We start from the raw sequence: 22086 nt of genomic DNA, 5'->3' as shown, positions 1-22086 counted from the left end.
AATCATAATATTCATATTATTGTTAGAAATAAATACACGTATATAAATATAATTTAAAACTCGCTGCTGTTTATTCCTTTTATAACATTTAAATATTTTTTTATTTGAAATGAGATTGTGCAGCACTCTTATGTTGAGTATATTATAGGTCATCCCACCAATTAGCTCATGTACTAAATGAATTTTGTAGGTGCAGAATTTGCGATTCACAAATTTCCAAGCTTTGTTACTGCACAGTTACTGGTCACAATATATAAACTCCTTTATGCGATTTGGAAAAGTCTTTAGAAGTCTCAAAATGTCAAAAACAAAAACTCGCGACACACTTCGACTTCGCAAGAGGGGGGGTTGGAGTCCCTCATAGGTCTCCATCCCTGCATTCACAAAGCACTTGTAAGGGGTGACAAAATCCCTTTCTGTATTACGCATGCTAATAAGGGAGGAGGTTTTTGAATCTTCTGTACCTGTATTTTGACAATGTGGCCTATTAGTACATCAATGTCATTGCAAAATGAACCCCATTTTACAAACCGATTGGCTGACAAACTGCACCTGCTGGTTTACCAGCTGAGCTTGATACCTCAAGCTCTGTTTTTATAATCTGCCATCATAGGTGTTCGGAAGTCTCTTCAATCCAAATTTCTAGGAAAATGATTTTTTTTTATTCAATGCTGTCTTTGCATAATTCACAAAAAACATTTCTTTTTTTGTAATACTTTAGTGTAAACTACTGCTTGTAATAAAAAACCATGGTTGTAATTCACAAATTATTGTTCCAGTTTCATGTGTTTTGAGCTTGCACAAGTGAGAGCATGGAAACTCACAAATGGCACTTGCATGCACATGTCTTACACCATGCCCTTGTAGGTGACCTGTGCTTAGTGTTTACACCCTTGTGCGCTAATGCACTTACCAGCGAGCGTAGCCTGCACATTCATAGACGTGTTCTAAGGGCCTGGCATACCTAAGCAATCAGGGACGCTGCCGTGTCTGCTTCTCTGCTCACTGCCTGAGCTCTTCCAGAAACCTAGCACAAGACCTGCATGTTGGCCTGCTCGTGCCTCAAGTCTGCGATGCACAATGTGCGTCCTTAATGAATCGGGCCCAATTGTTTCCATTCCAAAGGGCTCAACCTGCTATTACTGGTTAGCTTTGTAGCGTGTCCCAGTAAAAGTGGTGCTTTTAATAAGTCAGTAGGCTTTGATATTATATTTACAAAAAGACACCAAGTTGCTGAAAGGAGTAGAAAAACTTAAAATTCCGTTTTGAATGTTGAATAAGCGCAACAACAATAACACCATATAATAAGCAAAGCACAACAAATCATTACACTTGCAGAAAAAGCTTATCACATGAAAGTGGAACCAGAGTTCTGTATTTATTAGAGTTCGGAGACAAACAATCTAATTTGTCGGCTGCTGAGTTTCACATCCTTTTCACACACTGCACCTTTAGACCAATTCAGCCACTTCAGAAGGAACTGCAGTATAATATGTGCAGTTCTAAGAGCCTTACTCTGACATTAAAGAGGGCCTTGATTAAATCTGCAACAGATTTTTAGCATGTTACACATGACAATAATAAGTGGTCTGCGATAACACTGCAATAATGCACCTATGTGTCTTTCCTAAGTCCTACAATGAACTCCAGTGGCATGATCCAAGCTCTGAATATGTATGTTTGATCTGTAGGAGGATCATAAATAGCATACTTTCGTCCTAATATTTTCTTCTAAAATTCACTTGCGCCATGATACATTTACTGGTTTCATTTAGTGTGAAACTTTCTTCCTGAACTTAAAATTGGTCCCCCTCCTAATTAAGTGTCAAGTTTGTGAGAATGAAGCCATATATATGGTTGTTCCCTTCACTTGCCAATTTTATGTCTGCAAAACACAGAGCCCTCAATAGTGCAATGTAAGAAACCAGGTTAGAAAAATATTGAGTAGAGAAGTTCCAATATTGAGAGCTGCTGCTATAAGTAAATATGTTTTTCTGAGAAATACTTGTCTTATCCTTAATAGCTTGGCACAAGCAGCCATGCCATGTTCAGAGAAAATGCAAAGGGTACACCAATATTAAACAAGCATTTGCAATGTAATAGGGTCTCTCATTTGCTCGAGTTAGAGCTATTGCAGTTGTAAATTCATAACTGAACCTTTTTTGCCACATAAATTGGTCAAACCTGCCTCATAATGTGGTCTTTTCCTGCCACATAAATCCAATGGTCCTCCATACAACTAAAGCACTTCCATTTACCTTATTCCTCAGTGACCGCAATGTATCCTGTCCTCGGACGTGGCAAGATGACAGTAACCTTGCTATTCATATGGCAACACAACAGTAGCTGTGCCTTATATAACAACATCACAGTAGTTGTGCCACATTCAGCAACATCACAGTAACTGATCCACATATGACAACACCATAGTAGCATTGCCACGTATGGCAACACTGCAGTAGCTGTGCCACATACGGCACATCACAGTGGCTGTGCTCATGTGCATCAACTTACGACAACTTTCCCCTCGATGAACCTCACATTAACCCACCCCCATATGTAGGACCTCTTATGAATACAGTCCCAGGTAATGAGCGATCGGAGGAGGGGCTGGGGAATTCGGGCACATGCAGCTGCTACCAAGCTGTTGGCCTTAGGCCAGTGTTTGTCCTACTTTTGACAATGTGATGCAGCCTTACCATGTAAAGCGATAAATTGTGTGCTCAATCAGAGCATGCACCTTTTGAACTCACTTCATTTGTTGTGAGTTTATGTGATTTGGGAATTATTAACATAGCTTTAACTCCTATGAAGTGAACACAGTCATCATGTATGTGACATGAAAATACAATAAAATTACTTTTACTAACATCAGACCTGTGCTAAATTTATACAGCGCGCTCGCAAGGACAAAATTAAATGTTCTGAAAAGACGCAAGCCCTTTTGAGAAGGAAATATTTCAGAGCAAATGTATGGTTTGCAATTTAGCTCTATTTTGGGGACATCGGTGACAGACTGCCAAAGGATTTTTTTTTGTGTATCATGAGTAATATTCTACAAGATTTATACAACCTAGCAGGAAATTATCTTTTGTGGCCAGAGGGCGTTTGTGCACTGTCTGATTTTGCTACGATTTAGTTCAGCAATGTGGTAGCTCTAGGTGAGACTGAAAAAGCCAGAAGTGTGCTTTTTATGTGTGATTTTGCCCGCAGAAGTAATATATGCTACTGTTCTGAAAGGAAGTGCAGCTTGTATTTTTGCTTCAGCGCTAACAGCTATCCAAGCATTTGGTCTGATATATTTTCAGGCGTCAGAGAGATTTGGGCTGCAATCCTTAACGTAATTACATTTTTTTTCCAGGACTTTAAAGTGTGTTTTACTCATGTATCAGCACATATAGAAACTAGAGGAATGGTGAAACATAAGGAGTAATCAGAGCTTTCTGAGGCCGGAAAGGGTAATTCACCTAGAAGACATGCAGCCATGGAGTGCAACGCAAAGGGAGCTAGGGTTCTCGCTTGAAACTGCCATGGCCACGCGATGCGAAGGGGAGCGACAAAAGCAACAAGCATTTGCAATGCACTAGGGTCTCGCATTTCTCTGAGTTACAGCTATTAGCAGTTGTAAACTCCCAACCGGATTTTTCTTTCCAAATTGAAAGGAAAAAACTGCGCGATCGCACTGCTACAGTTCACTTGTAATGAAACCTATCGGCAAAAGTGCAATTAACTTTAACTTTAGCACCACTTTTTGCCGATAGGTTTCATTATGAGTGAACTGTAACAGGGTCGATGTCATGCAAAGCGCTCGACTTCTGCCAAGCGAAATCGCGCTGCAAACAAAAGATAGAAAGTAGTCCACAAACCTGACAGGAAACAGCAAGCCTCGCATGTTTCCAGTACTTGGTTGCTGCGCTCGAGGAGGGCTAACGACCGGAAAAGTCATGACGTATGCGTGCCTTCCACTAATGAAGGCAAGCAGATTTTGACAGGCAAGTCCACAAACCAATAAAAGACAACTGACGTGACATCAACGGGGCTCTGAGCCCTTTTCTAATTCCTAAAGCGTCTCACAAGTGAAACACATGCGCAAGCACATGCACGCAGGCTCAACCCCAAAAATTGTGCCCCACTCTAAAGCATATGGGCGATCGTGCAGTAAGCCATGTAACAGGGTCAGTCTGCAGGGTGGCAACAAACCAGATTCAAGGCGGGACAAACGTAAGGCATTTACCAACAACATCAAGGGATATTTGAAAGACAAGCTCAAGAAAGAATGAAGGTGATGGGTGTGAGCTGGGCCTGGTTAAAGCCGTTGGAAAGCAGCCCTTGTGCGCTGCTCCGCTCAACCTAAAAATGACTGCTCAGAATAATCAAGGTCAAATTCCCAAATAAATTTAGTTAAAAGAACAAAATTAAACGATTGAAATAGCTTAAATTGGGGAAAAGATGCAGTGATTTGGCTCCTGAAAGCAGCGAAATCCATTAGATGTTTTCTGAATCAAATGTAATTTTTATAAATGAACCAAACCGGAACAATTATACAACTGTGATTATCTAAAATGGCCATCAAGTAAGCAGTGAATTCATTTGTGCCCTGAAATATGTTTAGATTAATCGGTTTGGATGGGTAACGTTTTTAGAAGCGCGTGTCCTTTAAAAGTTACTTGTTCGCAGCTTCAAATGTCCTGGGTGAAAAAGTAACTGATGGAAAAAATGGCCATATATTCATGACTGGTTCTTCAAACTCAAGTCTGCGCTTTCCACTGGTAAGGGCCCCCCACTCTTCAAGAAACATTGTGTAACAACTTTGTTGGTGCTCCAAAAGTCTCCAGATAATGGGTGGCAAAAGGAAAAATGCACTTAATTCATCAAACATTCGATCATTACTGAGCTTGAGGTTTATCGTCCAAGAACTATGCTAGCCTTTCAAAAGTCAGCAAGCATTATATATTCAATAAAATCCGATGTGACGTCTAAGAATTATACCAGTCTTTCAAAAGTCAGCAAGCATTATTTATTTCATAAAATCCAATGTGTTATTTGTTTTTTACTTTTCTACATATCTATAGCCTGTAAGAATGAACTTTCCAGGTATTTCCTAACAGAAATGAGCTAGAATAGCTTTTAAAGCAAAAATACCCGTTTAAAGCTTCTTCTAAGCATGGGTTGTGAGCCAAGTCTATGTAAACTATTTAGTTGCAAGTTAATCTCTCATTTTACCGGCCTGAAACGTTTACATTTAGATTTTTAGTATAGGCTAGCCTTCACTGTGAAATCGGGTGGGATCTGTGAAGGTCTGTTGAACCCTCTTCTTATTGCCCAAGGAAAGGGATAGCCCTACCAGTAGCCATGGTCCACCATGCACAAAGTAGTATCCAATAAAAGTATCAAGTGTCCCCTTGAAAGCATACCTATAAAAAAGCAAAAAACGCAAGGGCAAAAAACTTTTTGTCAATTTTGAAGCGCTTGAATGGAGATGGAATCTAATATTGAAATGATTAGTAAGGCACCAAACTCTACCAGACCTAATATCGAGAAGTAGAATCCAGCAAAAGCTTCAACTGCTAGAAGCAAAAGTATAAGGGGTAAATATAGTAGCAAAGTGGGAAAGAACGCAATTGAAAAAACAGAAACGTGATGCTTCGCGATACATATTCCTCTCCCGATCCCCTCCTTAATATATAATTTACACAACAAATGACATAACAGGAAAAGACTCTACTTCATCTTGGCTTGGGAACCTCAAATAACATCCGATTGAGGGGCCACTGTCTTGTAGAGGGCTGTTTATAACGTTTGTCCACAACACTTTCCTAGTATTCATAGCATTCGTTTGGCAACGGAGAAGCCCACATTTTACATTGTTTGTACCATGCTGGATTCCGCAGTCCTGCCATCGCCCTTTATGTCTAGCAATCCATTTGGCTCACAGAACACCTGAGTGATCATGCATGCAAAGATGCCAGAACACTTGAGGCGGCGGGGTTGAGTCTAGCACCTAACAACGTCTTGTGGAAGGCTCCTTTCTCCTCTGACTCTTTCATGCCTGTTAAGCTCTTGGTACTGCTCTTGACAAAGATGTATCAGGCTCCACATGAATATGCCTAACACAATCTTGTAGATTCTGCCTTAAACGTAAGTGGAGAAATATTTAAACTTTATGCAACCTGCAATGTCTGCGCATTTCTAAAAATTATACACTTTTTGCCAATTTAATTGTAAAAAATGTTTTGAATCTTTAGTGAAGGTGACAGATGAGATTTATTGTTTCAGCTGTCAGTAATAAAAAAGATAGGAAGGAATGAAACAATAAAAAATGAAAAGTACATCATAAAAAACATTTGCAATATCTAAGAAAAAAGTGACTCAAACAGATGATCTCACTAAAGAACAAAAATATATTTCTACTACAACGTTTCACCTTCCGCCTTCCTCAGGTAGTACAAGATGGTTTTCTCAGTGGCTGCACAGCTGACACTGGTGGATTTTTAAAAAGCATCATGAGTGAAGATTCCAATTGGAATGTGGAATCAATGCAGTCCTGAGAACTCTTCAGATATGCAGAAATCAAGTGGTATTGTCAGTGATGTTCAGTCCATCTGGATGCAGTGATTTTAAACGGTACATCCAGAAATTTTCTCTGATGTCCAGTAGTTCTTCCTTTAAAACATGTTCCACAGGGAAAATCTTCAAATCTGATAGTAAATGGTCCACAAGGTTAAAATGGTTGGCTACAGGCTGGTCAAGTTTCTTGTTAATTATTGCCGATTTGTGGTTCCTGAATCATGTACGGAGGTACAAAAACATTTGCAATATAGTCAACTGCTACCATTTCGACTACATTCAGTCTCAATAAAACAATTGTCTAGTTCATTGATACAGACAGAATTTAGCTATAATACATGTCCATTTCGATCAACTGGAGACCGTGACAGCAATGCAGGCCTGAATTGTGCTAAAGTGCATGTGCATACAAACAGAGTTTAGCTAAGATACATGTACAGTTCGATCTACTGGATGCTGTAACGGCACAATGCATTAAGTACCTTATTCAAATCATAATGGGCAGCCAACCAATTTACCAGTGCAGGCCTAAACTGTGCTAACACTTATGTGCATAAATAACTTTTAAAAAATCACAATTTATTTATTGATGCATGGCACTGTACATAACAAAATATTCACAGAACTGCTCAGAAGCAGGAAAGGAGTGCCACAGGTTTATCTAGTATGATCATCTAGCCCTTAAATACAGTGCTGCAAACTCAAGAGATTCTCACGAAGTGATAAGAACAAGCTTGGTAGGCAACTCTCTTAGACGAGGCCATGCGGCCCACATATATGATGCTATGGAGTTATGCACATTCATATCACCAGGCCTAGCACAGTTATCCCATAGGACTTGAAAAGGGGGAGTAGCCACCGCCACCATGCCAAGTCATATTTTTTGCAAAACAAGTTAAAATGTGTTAGGTTGTCTGTTCCTCCAAAACTATAACCACAGTGCTGAAGCCCAGCCACAAGCCTGCGCGCACGGATTAAATAGTCCCCGGTCGGCAGGACATCCGACCTGCATTTTGCATACAACATTTTCTGACGCTCAGGGTATAAGAGGCTTCCGTTAATGACTTTTTGCCACAGTAATCCACAAAGTGGTTAAGCAACTGGTGAATTGCATTTTCTGTACACGCCATCAATACGGTGTCATCTGCGAACAATAATATTGGAACACTCCTTCCAGCTATTATGGGTACGTTGAGTGGTTCTTCTAGCTGATAATCTGCTACATCATTCACAAAGAGGCTAAAAAGTAACAGCGTCAGCATGCAACCTTGCTGGATGACCTTTTCCACCGGGAAGGGTTCTGTACACTCACCGCCTAGTCCATATCTAACTCTGGCCATGCTACCAGAGTGGTGTGCCAATATGGCCTTTACCAGGGTAGTATCGGCCCCTATGTCTATCAATGATTTCCAAAGTTTACCCCTGTAAACTGGATGAAAGACTGCTTTCATGTCTACAAAGATTATATACAGCCAGGACTTTCATACTATTGTGAATTTGTACGGGATTATATATAGGCAAACTGCTTGGCCAATGGTACCTATACAGGACCGGAAGGCAGCTTGGACTTCTGTCTTGATGCTGTGGGCATCCCTTGAGGAGGAAGATCGGGTGGTAGTTGGAAGGGCTGCCACGATCGCCCTTCTTGTAGATTGGAACAATGGTGGAGCAGCACCAGGAGGATGGCATGACCCTGCCAGTTAGAGCTGAGTTGAACACTTTAGTAATAATACTGACCCAACAGTGCGGCTCCTCGCAATAGACATCGACAGGCACACAATCAGGGCCCGGCGCCTTGTGCCTTTTCATGGCCCTCAATGCTCTTTCCACTTCTGGAAACAGAATATAATTTTCACAAGAGCCCAGAGAAAGGGCTTCTTGCTCCAACGGGGTATCCAGAGAACCTGTAGGGTTAGCACAATATAAGGTACAGAAATGGTGGACCCATGTGGGTGGGCCAATATAGGTTTCTAAGATATTCACCGTCCCCCACCCCACCAGTGTTACAAGTTCCCAGAACCTTTTAATATTGGTCTCAGATGACGCCTCCCTCAGTTCCACCCATAGTGCCTTCTGGAACAACTATTTCTTACTACTTAGCTGGCACTTGTACTCACTCCTGCATTTTCTGAATTCAAGTTCACTCTGGCGGCTGCAGTGATGCTGTTCAGGGCATAGGAGAAACTCTCTTCATTCTGGCACATCCTTATCATACCAGCCATTCCCTGCTATTCTCCTCTCACCATTCGAGCCAACTGTCTTGATCCCAGCAGGCCTACACCACAGGGCCTTCAACTTCCTAACCATTCCTTTGTTTGCAGCTAAAATCTGACCACTGTCATTGGTCGGAGTATTCATGATTAAAGCTCCATACTTAAGCACTGTATGTTTAAGCTGCAAGAGTTCAAGCTGATACTTCTCACTACTCCATCTTATTCTCCTCCTGCTATTGGATGGGATGTTCTCATGTCCATAACTCCCCTCAGATCAAACATTGACACAAGCAGACGACACAGAACACAACTTCATGCGGAGTACCACAGGGTTGTGATCACTCTCCACTCTATTGATAATGGCCATATAACACACTCGCTCCCATGCCTCTATATTGACAATTATGTAATCAATTAGTGAAGAGCTTCTCCCATTTTCGAAGGCCACCTTAGCAGTACTGTCTGAGACAGTATGACCATTGACAAAATTCAGCTGGCAGCTTAACAAAAAGTCAGAAGATGCATCAACCTTCATAGATGATTTGAAACAGCTTATAGATGTTTCAGGAATGCCTAAGCAGTGGTCTTCTATGATGGTCTCACTATTGTTAATGATACCAGAGGGTTGTGTGTTTATTATCTCCACAGATGAGTATCAACTGCTTCCCTCCTTTTTCCTTCTTGATCAGCCTACAATCAATCACATCCTCTCTGACACTTTCAAAATAAGTAATCCAATTCCTCCATATCACCTGGACATCTGGTGACCACCCAGGTGGAATATACACAATCACAGTATCAGCCAACTTGCCCTCAGGGCCTGCTAACCAGAGCCTCACATGCTACACATTGGATGACGGGGATGGTCGTCCTACTTGGTTTAACTCTCATCCTCATTTTACTAGCCAGACTTGCTAAATGATAGGATATGCACGTTCTCGCCACCAACTCTGCCCAGTGTGACAGCTTTAGACGGGCCTTTTGCAGTTACGGTAGCAGCCTGGGAAGACAGTGCCATCCTTACTCAGTCAGACTCGCCCTCTAGGGGGCACACTTGAAGCATTGGCCAATGATGCCGCTATCCACGACCAGTTCTTAGAATCATTCTCAGCCTTCTTCAAACCAGGGTTTAAAATATTGATAGACCTGCCATTTTACTCATAGTGACGGACAGATTCTTGTGGACACTCCACCAGCAGCCAAATGTGCCCCCATTGCCACCTCAGCCTCTGGTTTGTGGCTGGAGGGCATTCAGGACCGGAGAGGGTGCATGTGCTGCCTGTGCCGCTCTTTTGAAGCTACTCCTTGATGATTGAAATCTGGGCAGGGTAGAACATCATCCCCATAATATGAAAATCATCTATGTGGCTAAGGACCAGTCTGGCAATACCAGGCAATGTGAACTCAACTTTAGAAGAAAGGAAGGAGGATGGAGGAAAGAGTGGAGAAATGGCCGTAATTCCCTCCCGGTCCTGGCCGTGGCTGATTGTTCTCTAATTTCACTTTCTTCATGCCACCAGATGAGACCACTCTTATCTCAGGAATTGCATAAAAGAAAGCTCACAATCTTGATAGATTTAATGGCTGCACAGAGCCAGCATCTGGAAAAAGATCAACAATTTCCAAACAGCAGTCAGCTGTTTTTCGATTGGGTGAAATGCCAGTAGTACCACAAGTAGGACCATTGTTTGCAGTGTAGTCTATCGTAATCTCTCCTGAACTAACAAATATTGGAGCAAAGGGATTAAGGCTGAGAGGCAACTCAAATTCCATGGCGGTTTGCGTTCTAAGGCTGGGCATCATTTGCGCTCTGCACAGGAGAGACTGCACTATTTGACTCAATTACCACGACTGGCTGCAGCGTTTTAACCACTTTTCTTCTTAGGTTTTCTAATCCTTTAAGGCAGTATTAGATGCACTTCCTCTCCATTCAAGTTTTCTGAGCTTTGACTGTCCTAGCGTTATGGGGGTAGATAAAACTCAGGGAGCTCCATGCCATTTGTGTTGCTTGCTTCATGTAAATTTCTATCAGGATTGTAGGGGGCAGAATCACAAGCATCATTGATCTCAGCTGCAGCTGCACATACAGTACAGAATATACCAAATAAAAAACGCATACAAACATATGAACAACATTTATAAGTACAAACAAAACATGGAACATATATGATAAAAGCACTAACATAACCATATGTAATGTTATATAGGGTTTATATAGTAATGGTTGTGCTTTTATCATACATGTTACATGTTTTCTTTGTATTTATAAATGTTGTTCATATATTTGTATGTGTTTCTATATGGTATTTTCTGTATGTTTTTGTTACAGCCCTGATGAAGTTCACAGGAGGTGAACGAAACACGTTGGCTGTCTCGTTTTGTGACATCAAAGGAAATAAACATTGATTTAGGATTCATATCATCAGGATTGGACCTTTGTTCTAATGGATTGTAATTTCTTACTGTACTGCCATTTATGAAGACTGGATGGGACTTGACCGAGGGGCCGCACCTTGGCAGCAGTGGGTGTTGTGGCCGTGGGCACATAGGAGGACTATAAATATGAGACAGGGGGAGGTGTGATTATCTGATTGGCTCGCTGCTCTAACCTTTTGGTGTTTACTAATAACTGATGCAGGAAGGCAAACCGTTTTTGGTTATTTTCCACCCAGATGTCATGAATGATTACCTGAGAATGGTAGAAATTATTTTGCTGCTTCATTATAAGAAATGTGTTTAATCATTCAAATTAGAAGACTGACATCTGAATAAACCTGTACAACAAGTAAAGCGTGAGCATAAAATACAATTTCCCTTACAGAAATGTAAGATTCCTGTTGTGATGAATGTTTAAAGCAGTTTGTGCCTTTGTCTTAAGTTGGCAACTGAATTCTTGGAAATAGATTACATTCGTGGCACCTCAATCTATGGCAGCTTTTTCACTCCATTATATTTATTACTGTATCATTTTCTCCATACCTAGAAGTTAGAACACAACCTCAACCTCTTCTCTGTTAAATATTTTGTTTTATACATCAGCTCTATAGATGTAGACAATGTAGTTGGACATCTTGTAAATCATTTAATTGTTCAGCCATAATGGTCTGGTAAAACAAGTCAGTACGTGCCACAATTTCCTATGATTTTTTAAAAAGTTCTATCTACATATGTCATGTTATTTTTGTGTATGCTGTAGGGAGCAGTAGCTTGGTTTAGACCAACCAAATGACCATACTGATGATATAATACAGTAGCTTAAGGGATCAACTTGCCCTTTCTCCACAGCTTGGTTTAACACCTGTCACGGACACCACAATTAATTTCTCATCTGGGAACTGTTGCGAGCTGCTCAGCATGATCATGTATATTGACCTACTTGAGCATGTAACCTAGCTTATGGCCTTATCTGCAGTGATTAGAAAATATAAACATACCTTCCTGGTATTAGATTTGTAAGACATTAATCAGTAATGCTGAGTGCCTACTTTAGATGGGATGCTACTGGGGCTTTAGTTAACAATTCTGGCTGGTATTTTTTTCCATTACTGAGCATTATATATTTCTGCCCAAGAACTGGGCAGAACAATCTTGGCCCAGTCACTGTTGAATTTTGCACATTTTTCCTGATTTCAGGCCCATTTCTGAACACATTTCATTTTACACAGTCCATTCCCGAACCCATAAACCTGTAATCAGGCAGGGCAGTATCCCCCACCAAGAATGACTCTCCTCCGAACTTGGAATAGACCTCTAAGCAGGATCCGTTTTGTTTTCCTACGAGGAAGAGGCAGCATGCCAAAATAGGTTTGTTTATGGAGATCATCTGATGCAGCTCAGTGATACTATTGGGAAAGTAAACATAACCTCAGAAGTCTGATGAGCAATACATACAAACATAAAAAGAGAGAGACATCTTCAGCCCCATATTGATAGTGATTTAAATATTAAATTGTATTGCAAGTACAGATATTAGTCAGTTTTGCAGATATGTGGTGCATTAAGATAAGACAGTATATTTGCCGTTGGTAAGTAGTTAATGTGTGTTTTGATTTTTACAGTCTGAGCAACCTTTGAGGCAGTCGAGGGACACAGAGGAACGGCTAAAAGTAATTCCCAGATTCTGCTTTCCTGATTCGAATGACTGGGTGCCAACTTCTGAACTTAAAAGGTAGGTTTGTGTTTCCTGCAAATTACACAGAGCCTATCAACATGATGTGATATGAAATAAAAATTTCAAAGAGGAACCTTTGCGATCACATAGAAATACAATTAAGATAAAGAAGGCAGGAGTGGCTTGCAGGTCTTTGTTGCGGCGGGGTGGTGTGAGAGGGGTACAGGGGTGGTGGTTGGGGTGGGGGGCTGAATTAATTAAATTTAAAACAATTTAAAATAAAAATAAAAAATCATTCACCTGCATTGCCGCCTCTGCGCTGCTCCTTTCCTGCACTGCTCCCAGCCTGCAGACAATCCTGACGCTGCTCAAATCAGCAGTCAGAGTGGCTGGGAGCGCCCAGCCAGGGTTCTTCCAGGCAGACTGGGAGCCTGTGCCTGCTCTCTCCATTCCAACAACTGTGTTGCTGGGCTGGAGAGAGTCTACTGCGTATGTATGTTCGGCCGTCCTGAGACAGACGGCCAAACATACATATGCACTGAGGGGGAGTGCCAGGCACTCCCCCCTCAGTTCTTGTAATCCCTAATGCCCCACCCCAACCCAACCTAGTTTAGTATCATTTTGTAGCAAACGGTTTGCAGCTGCTGCTGCTGGCGGGAGTGGGAGCGACACTCCTCCGCCATAGCAGAGGAGCCGTGCCTGAATGAAGCATTCTCAAATCATTCAAAACAATAATGCACATGAGCAAAATGTGAAGGTGCTCCGACATTCTCAATAAGCACACCATTTCTTATCATTAAGGCTCATTATTCAACTACATTGGGTCATCTGCTTGAATGCCTTTGTTGTTTTGCACAATTCATTGTTTCCTATTGTATTACCATTATTTAAATATGTACAGCTTTCTTGTAGCCTTTAATTGATGAGTGCACAAGTGGGGTTGTGTGATGTCCTCATGTGTGTGTTTACTTACCAGTAAGAATGCTAAACCTTTATGAAATTGCACCACGGCTACTTTTGGACAGCCAGTGTCTGTCATGAAGTATAGGTAGGGTAAGGTATTTAGTTTGAAAGTACATGTTTGAGGAGTTCATTAAGTTTCATCAGTAATTATAAGGATTTGTTCAACTGTCAATATTTTCTGTAATCCAATGTTTATGATGTCATTAGTTTATGTACGAGTAAATTTGTTTTAGAGTGCATTTACACTATTTTTTCTTCCCATTTAACCTATTGTTTCAACTGTAAGCTAGTCAAACTTTTAGTTCACTCTAAGTAGATACATATTCCATTCGTCTTCCCCCTAACATTTTAATCTGTTTCATCAAGAAAGATAAATCTGAGGGTAAAACTAATTAATTTGAATTAATTGAAGTAGAATTAATAATTATGTCGTTAAGAGACTAGAAGAATAGTGAAATGGAAATTCAGACAACTGTGAAATGTCATCAAAATGTTGACATACCAAGAACCAACACCACATACACAACCACATGATAAAAGAACAGAAATCATTAAGCAATGGCAGCAAGAGAAATAATTGTTGCATTATAGAGAGCTTGGAGGTTGTGTGGTGGCGGGGGGAATTATAATCCATCCATGAGTGTTTGCCCTTTCTTGTAGTTTAGAAGTGTAGGAAGCTGGTCTGGTGTGTGGTGAGCACCTATGGTGTTCTCACCTTATACCAGGTCCAGGTATCCCCTGTTAGTGAAGTACAGGTAGTGTCTAGGAAGCCAGGGCTTTCTTGAGGTAGCTGTGGATGAGCAGCCAAGACTTATCTAGGAGACATTCAAAGCTTATGCAATACCTCTACAGTCACACAGCACTTGCACACATGAAAGAACCACACAGTGTTACAAAAATAAAGGTACTTTATTATGGTACCACAAATACTAAAATACTGTATAGGCAATACCCGAACTGGAGGTAAGTAAACACACTATTATATACACATTAGCAATCAGAAAATAGCATAGAAAGCATTAGGCATTGGTAAAAGCAATAACAAATAGTGATGATCCTAGGGGAGGGACAAACTATATACTAAAAAAGAGGAATGTGAAAGGCAGTCCCCCACCCAAGGACATTGAATCAGTGGAGGGGAGCTGGAGGAACTAGGAACGCCAAGAGGTGAGTACCAGAGTGACCGCCAGCGACCAGGAGAGCAGTGGTAAGTACCTGGTTTTCCCCAAACCCAACAGGAGGAGTTTAGAAAAGGATTATGCAAGACCCAGACAAGACTAGAAGAAACCAAAGGTGGATCCTGACAGAAGAGGACCTGCAAAGGAAGGGAACCAAGTCCAGTTTGGGTTGGAGTGTCTGGTTGTGGCAGGAGCCACTTCCCACCCTTCTGTGGATGCGGGGCCAGGTCAACAGTGGACGAAGAAAATCAACAGTACCTCACAGGAGCAGAAGAGGAGTTCCATAAGTGATGCCCCACATTGGCGGTCGTGATGTAGTCGGTCAGAGGAGCTTGGCAAATGTAAGAGTTGGAGAAGAAGGTTTTGCAATGCTGAAGAGGACCAGCAAGGTCCAGAGAATTCGACCCAAGTAGGGGAGTCTGGGTTGACCCTCAGCAGCTAGGAGAGTCACAAGAAGAGGAGGCAGCCCCCACATGTGACCCATGGACAGCAGTTACAGGAGTCGCTGTGAGGCCCACTCAGTACACCTGAAGAGGAGTCCCACGCCGCTGGAGCAGCAGGCAGGAGACTGCGCTTTGCAGGAAGGAGTGCTGGGGTCGGGGCTACATGGAGCCTGAAGATCCCTTAGAGGAAGAATGAACAAGCATTGGTAGCTGCAAGAGTCACAGTGCACAGGGAGCAGTTCTGCAAGGAGAGGCAAGGGCTTACTGTCTCCCAAGTTGAACAGCTGGTGGAAAGGACCAAGGGGACCATTCCAGACCACTACTTTTGAAGCAGGATCCAAGCAGCTCCGGAGGAGAGAAGATACATACAGCTGGTCATCGTTGCAGTTGCTGCCTGCTGATACAGGGGAGTGACTCCTTTCTCCAAGGGAGATCCCTTCTTACTTTTATTGCAGGCTGAAGGTCCATCACCCTCAGAGGATGCACAGCCAGGGAAATGTTGCAGTTGCTGGAAGGTGCCAGAGCGGAGTTGTGGCTGAAGTTGCAGATTGTTGGTTCCTGCAGGGTCCAGTCCCAGTGGTCAGAAGATGAAGTAAATGATGCAGAGGGGTCCTGCTGGAATCTTGCATGCCGAATCTGAGGACCCACCCAAGAGGGAGACCCTAAAAAGCCCAGGAAACGGGATTGTTCACCTAGGAGGGTGACCACCTATCAGGAGGGGGTTGTGATGTCACCTGCCCGACCTGGCCACTCAGATGCTCCTAGGGGCATCTGTCCATCTTGGATTCAAGATGGCAGAACCAAGTGGCCACTTGGAGGAGCTCTGGGCACCACCCCTTGGGTGATGATGGACAGAGGAGTGGTCACTCCCCTTTCCATTGTCCGGTTTAGCACAAGAGTAGGGACCGAGGGTCCCTGGATTGGTGCAAACCAGTTTATGCAAGGAGGACACCAAATGCGCCCTTCAAAGCATACCGGTGGCTTGGGGAGGCTACCTCTCCCAAGCCTTGTAACACCTATTTCCAAGGGAGAGGGTGTTACCTCCCTCTCCCACAGGAAATCCTTTGGTCTGCCTTTCTCTGCCTTAGCGGATCAAACAGCAGGATGGCAGAAACCTGTTTGAGGGGTAACAGCAGAATGGGCTGCCCTTAAAGGCTAGTAGGAGCAATACTGGAGGTCTCTAAGGAGCCACCAGAGTGCATGGAATCATCCAACCAATATCGGCAACAGTATTGGGGGTATGATTCCGACATGTTTGATACCAAACATGCAAAAGTTCGAAGTTACCATTATGTAGCTGGACACAGGTAGTGACTGTGTCCAGTAAACAGGTAAAATGGCTTCCCTGCACTTACGAAGTCCAGTGTAATGGAGCTGGAGTTCGTAGGGGCAACTCTGCTCATGCCGAGGTGCCTTCACACACAGGTACTGCACACTGCCCTCTGGGCTAGGAGGACCTACCATAGGGGTGACCTGGCGCAGTGACCTGTAGTGAAAGGGTGCATGCAGCTTTTCATACAGGCTGCAATGGCAGGCCTGCAGTCACATTTTGTATGGGCTCCCATGGGTGGTACAATACATGCTGTGGGCCATGGGGAACCGCTGGTGCCCCAATGCCCTGGGTACCTAAGTACCATATACTAGGGACTTATATGGGGGCACCAGTATGCCTATGGTGGGGTGTGCAAAGTCCTAAGCAACCAAATTTAGAGGGTGAGAGCACAGTCACTGGGGTCCTGGTTAGCAGGATCCCAGTGACCACAGTCAAAACACACTGACAGTGGCAAAAAAGTGGGGTTAACCATGCAAACGTTTCCTACAAGAAGCATACCAGGGTATTCCATTTTACAGAGTTTATTGAAACTTTACCTGCTAATCTTTTTGGAACATAAGCCTTGTTCATTGATCTTTAAAACTAATAATGAGAGAAGGGCAAAACTGACCTCAGGGTCATCCTTCCTATGAAATCAAGTATATAAAAAAAGTCCCCAACATGGCATTAACCCAATTATTCACATAGTCAGGGATGTTCCTATTTAATGTGTGACACCAAAAACAAATGAAAATATGTTTGCATGTGTTAAACTGCAAGGGAGTCAAAAAACCAGCATAATCACTCATTCATAGAGTGGAATAAATGAGGGAGACTACTCGTTGGAGCAACAACAAGGGAATTGGTGGGGTTGCAAATTATTTCTAAATGCCTCCAAGACTTCTCCTCATCAGTGTGTCATGAAAACAAATACAATGCTGGTCAAAAGGGAGGGATATAGGAGAAAGTGCCCCAACTGTTTTGAAAACTAACACTTTCCGTCGTACTGTGGAACGAACAGTAGTGCAGCACCTCAGCTTCTAGTTCTAACAGAAGGAAAGGTGGACCAGTGGCATTGCCTGATACATGTGAGAGAAATTATGTATGACTACTTAAAATGTGTATCTAGACATACTGAAAGATCTTTACTGATGGTGTGTCAGTACAAGAAGTAAAAATGCAAAGGTTGCATAATATAAAGTGGACATGTTTAACTACTATGATAGTATGTATGCAGTTTCATCAGGACAAACAGCTTCAACAAATATTTACAGACAATCATGAGAGGTACTTGCTACCCCTAAGTGAGACTAGGTACTCACTACCCCTAAGTGAAAACTTGGTTTCTCCTCGTCACCTAAATCACATAAATCAAATCTGTCAAAGGAAAGAAACATTAACATAATAATGAGCATTAGCCAGCATCACAACATGGTAGAAGGAGAGAGGTTGACATCCTGACTCATGCAATTGATTGCCTTCCGAACTTGGGGCACCTCCCTCTCCTTTATCACTTGCTTTATCACTTGCCAGGAACCTTGAACTCATCCTCAACACTGATCTTTCCTTTGCTCCCCAAGTGAAAACGGTATTGACCAACTGCTTTGCCTCTCTTAAATCTCTAAGGAGAATGCTACATCTTGTGCCAGTGGACATGCCATTGTTCACTCCTTAGTGAGGCCTAAACTGGACTACGCAAAAAGTATTTTTTTGGGCTTACGTACTTACTTAATGCATCGTTTACAGATTTACAGACTGTGAAATATGGGGCTGCCAGACTGACTTTGAAAACTCTCAGTCAGTAACGTCCCATCTTCGATACCTTATTGGTGGGCTATTGTTAAGCGATTCCAATCTAAGGAGCTCACACTGGCCTTTAGAGCTTTTGATCTTAAAGGGCGTGCATATTTAAGAAAAAAACTTAAGGCCTACTCCCAATCCTAATCTCTGAGCTCCAGCAGTCAAAGGCTACTGCAAACTCCTTGGGTTTGCAAAACGAGGAGAGGAAGAAGATTGTTTGCTTTCCTTAGTGCAGGGATCTGGAACAACCGTCCAATCAGCCTTTGTTTTGCTGCCTCTGATACAATTTTTAGGAAAAATCTGAAAACTTTCCTTTTTAACTCTGCAGTCTAATTTTTTCCCTTTGACCTATCCCGCTGGTACGGGACACCTCTTCAGAGGGAGCTGTGCGTTCTCTAAATTGGTTTGTATTGTAGTGTTAGTTCAAGCTGCTATTAGAGAAGCAATACATGACATACCTTCTGACCTAATGACTACATGGAGATTATTTAATATAGGTTTAAAACCATTTTGTAAGAATAATGCAAGAAAACAATGCGCAATATAATTGTATAAAAGGTCAGAAAGAACCTACTTGGATACTGCACAAAAAGAGCTTGTATCTTAACTCTCCATAAGTGGTTGGATATTCAGCATAGGAGGGGCACTCAATGAAATCACATGGTGGTATTTGTATCTGGTATCAATATAAATGGAGCACGTATAGAGAAAAACGTTCAGGCATTTGTTGTGAAACACACCATAGGGATTCTATGTGAACTGTCAACAAAAACAATGCTAAAGATTTCTAAATTTGCACACTTAGGAATGAATCAATCCTTGAGTGCTTGGCATTTCTTCTGCAGCTTAGCAGCTTTGGAATATTCCATATTACGACATTGATTGAACATCTACCTGCTACTTTCGTTGGCAACCAGTTTTTGTTTAAGGTACTAAAAATATAACAAACAGAGAATGGAAAACTGATCCCAGGGACATCCTAGCTAAATGAAATATACCAAAAAACTGCTTCAGGATGAAAGCCACCCAATTGTTGATTGATATTCGCAATGAGGTTCTTATCTACTATCCGGAAAACTAATTAAATCATATTTATTCCTATCTGTTATACTACAAGGGATGTAAGAGACCAAGAAAACCACTCAGGTATGAAGTGAAAGAATTAGGAAAGCACCTTCCTGGAACAATAGAAGAGAAAGTTGTTAGATACATTGTAAATGCCTCCCATTCTTCTCCACATAAGTGTGTTTCAACACAAAAGAAAATACTGGCCACAAAGGAGGGAAAGAGGAGAAAGTGTCTTACCTGTAGAACAATCTGCCGCCTTTCCTAAGCTATAGAAATGACTGTGGTGGATTGTCTTAACTTTTAGTCTTAATCGAGTGAAGGGTGGACTAGCGAAAATGTCTGAAAACCAGAAGCAGTGCATGATTACTTGAAAATATGTATCTACTCGTATTGGAAGATTTTTACAAAAGTGTGTCAGTACTGGGAGTACAAGTGCAAAGGTCATATATATAATTTTATGTAAAGTCACTGCTATAATGCTATTAATTCTTCCAGCTTCAAGAGCACTAGCAATTTAAAGACAGATTTACAGATAATTACAAGAGGTACTCATGGCACCAAATTGAGAAACGGTGTCTGCAGGTCAGATACATGAAATCAGAAAGAAAATGAAAGTAATAACGATTAATGGATAACTGCACAACTTGTGAGAAGTTAAAGTGCACTGTTAGAAAGCCAATAAATTACATACCTTATGATCTCATGATTGTATGGACATAAAGTGATATAGGTTTTAGTTGTTTGGGAGGATTAGGCAAGATAATGCATACCCAGTCCTCTAAACTGGCCCTAACATCCTCTTGAATATGCTGCATTGCCAGGACACTGTGACATATGTATGCAGGTGATGTGCATCATGAGTTGCCTGTGCAGATTTGCCACCATTTTGCAGCAGCAGGACTTTCCTCATATCAGTACCAGAAATGAAGGATTAGGGAAATGTTCTCATGAGAAGTATTGAACTTCTGGGAAAAACGTTATTTCATCATTAACATATTTTTTGAAAATATAATAATTTAACAATAGCGTCTGAAACATTATAGTACTTTTTACATTGCTCAAACAAATGTGATTATTATTTTCTAGTGAAACGTTTTCTTTTGTTCTGACTGGTGAAGATGGAAGCAGATGGTTTGGATACTGCAAAAAACTTTTGGTAAGCTGAATATTTACTGCTTAGTTTTTTACAGTTGGGCTGTATTCTTTTGAGACTGAGGTGAATTGAATAGCTTGATGAAAGTCCAGGAACCCCTCAATTCTTATGATGTTTGGATGTAATTGGTCTCATGGGTAGGTCTGAATTATTTTAGGGTAGAATAACATTTCAGAAGCAGAGTTTTCCTTCATTAAAATAAAGGAATTAAGTGATATATAAACATCTATAACCACACATATTTTAACAGCCAGTAAGGCCTCAACCCTGATTCAGATTACCAGCCACATCCAATTATGACTCAAAAGAATCCAAGTAAAGGTTAATGGATGTTCAATTATTCCAATCTGAAATCAGAAAAAAACATTTTACTGAAACATCTGCTTTCTGTATGGCGAATGTCTACATTTAAAGACATCTGCTTTAGGTTTAATGGCTGTGTTAGAGTAGGTAGTATAAAAAGTTTGATTCATATTTTTTTCTATAGTGTTTTTGTTCTCAATGCACAGACTTACTCTTTTTCATAAATGTTTTCCAACGAACCAGACAGACAACATTTCTATTTTGTTGTCAAAAAAAGATACTTACTTACTAACTCTGTTGTACTCTTTGTACACCAAAACAATATTCTTCACTGCTTGTTCTGGCACTAACATTTTTTTTTACTATGTGTGGACACATAATCATCCAGTGCAAAATGGAGAACAAATCCGCTGTTTGTTTCTTCCAAAGACCGGCCTCCATGTTACGTTACCAAACAAAGTTATTACTTTTAACAACTTTCTCAGAGGCAATAATCATTTGGAAGAGCTTAGTATTGATTACTGAAAATGTATTGCAGTTTTACTATACTCAGATTTTCAATATAATTTTTAACCATATTCATTTACATTTTAATATAATTTAGTTGAACTTTATGGCAGGAATTTGCATCCTTGTGTAAAAGTATCTGCTTCAGTTCTCTTCTTGCCTTAGTGAACAGTCTGAGTATCTTCACACTCAAAGTTGCTATATTATTTTTGCAAGTATTTTAACAGGCTCCCTTAAGATGTCAGTCCTTATATCTTGCATCACATTGCTTAACGTTGTGAACCTAGAGGATGTTGTTGAGTTGTTAGAGCCCTGGAGCAGATTTATTGCTGAATCCTCAGAACAGTTATGTCCTCTATTGCTGTGCTCTGTTCCTCAGTAATGAAACACTGACCTTTGTGATTCAACCATCAGGCAAAACAGCTGGCAACAGGTTGGAGCTCTTACTTCCTTACATCTGCTATGTGG

At 41.4% G+C, this 22086-nt stretch overlaps 1 protein-coding gene across 1 annotated transcript in view; it reads left to right on the top strand.

Annotated features, from left to right (window-relative positions):
- The window catches only part of DENND2C (DENN domain containing 2C), a 319873-nt gene that overhangs the window by 208038 nt on the left and 89749 nt on the right, over nt 1–22086 (top strand). Inside the window, exons 9-10 of the mRNA XM_069238733.1 lie at nt 12839–12948; nt 20742–20811. Of these exons, the coding sequence (XP_069094834.1) occupies nt 12839–12948; nt 20742–20811 (180 nt within the window). The remainder of the gene's footprint in view (nt 1–12838; nt 12949–20741; nt 20812–22086) is intronic.

The sequence above is a fragment of the Pleurodeles waltl genome, chromosome 6 (genome assembly GCF_031143425.1).
Source record: "Pleurodeles waltl isolate 20211129_DDA chromosome 6, aPleWal1.hap1.20221129, whole genome shotgun sequence".
NCBI classification, from domain to species: Eukaryota; Metazoa; Chordata; class Amphibia; order Caudata; family Salamandridae; genus Pleurodeles; species Pleurodeles waltl.
The sequence above is the reverse complement of the archived record's forward strand: the minus strand, read 5'-3'. Positions and strand labels throughout refer to the sequence as shown.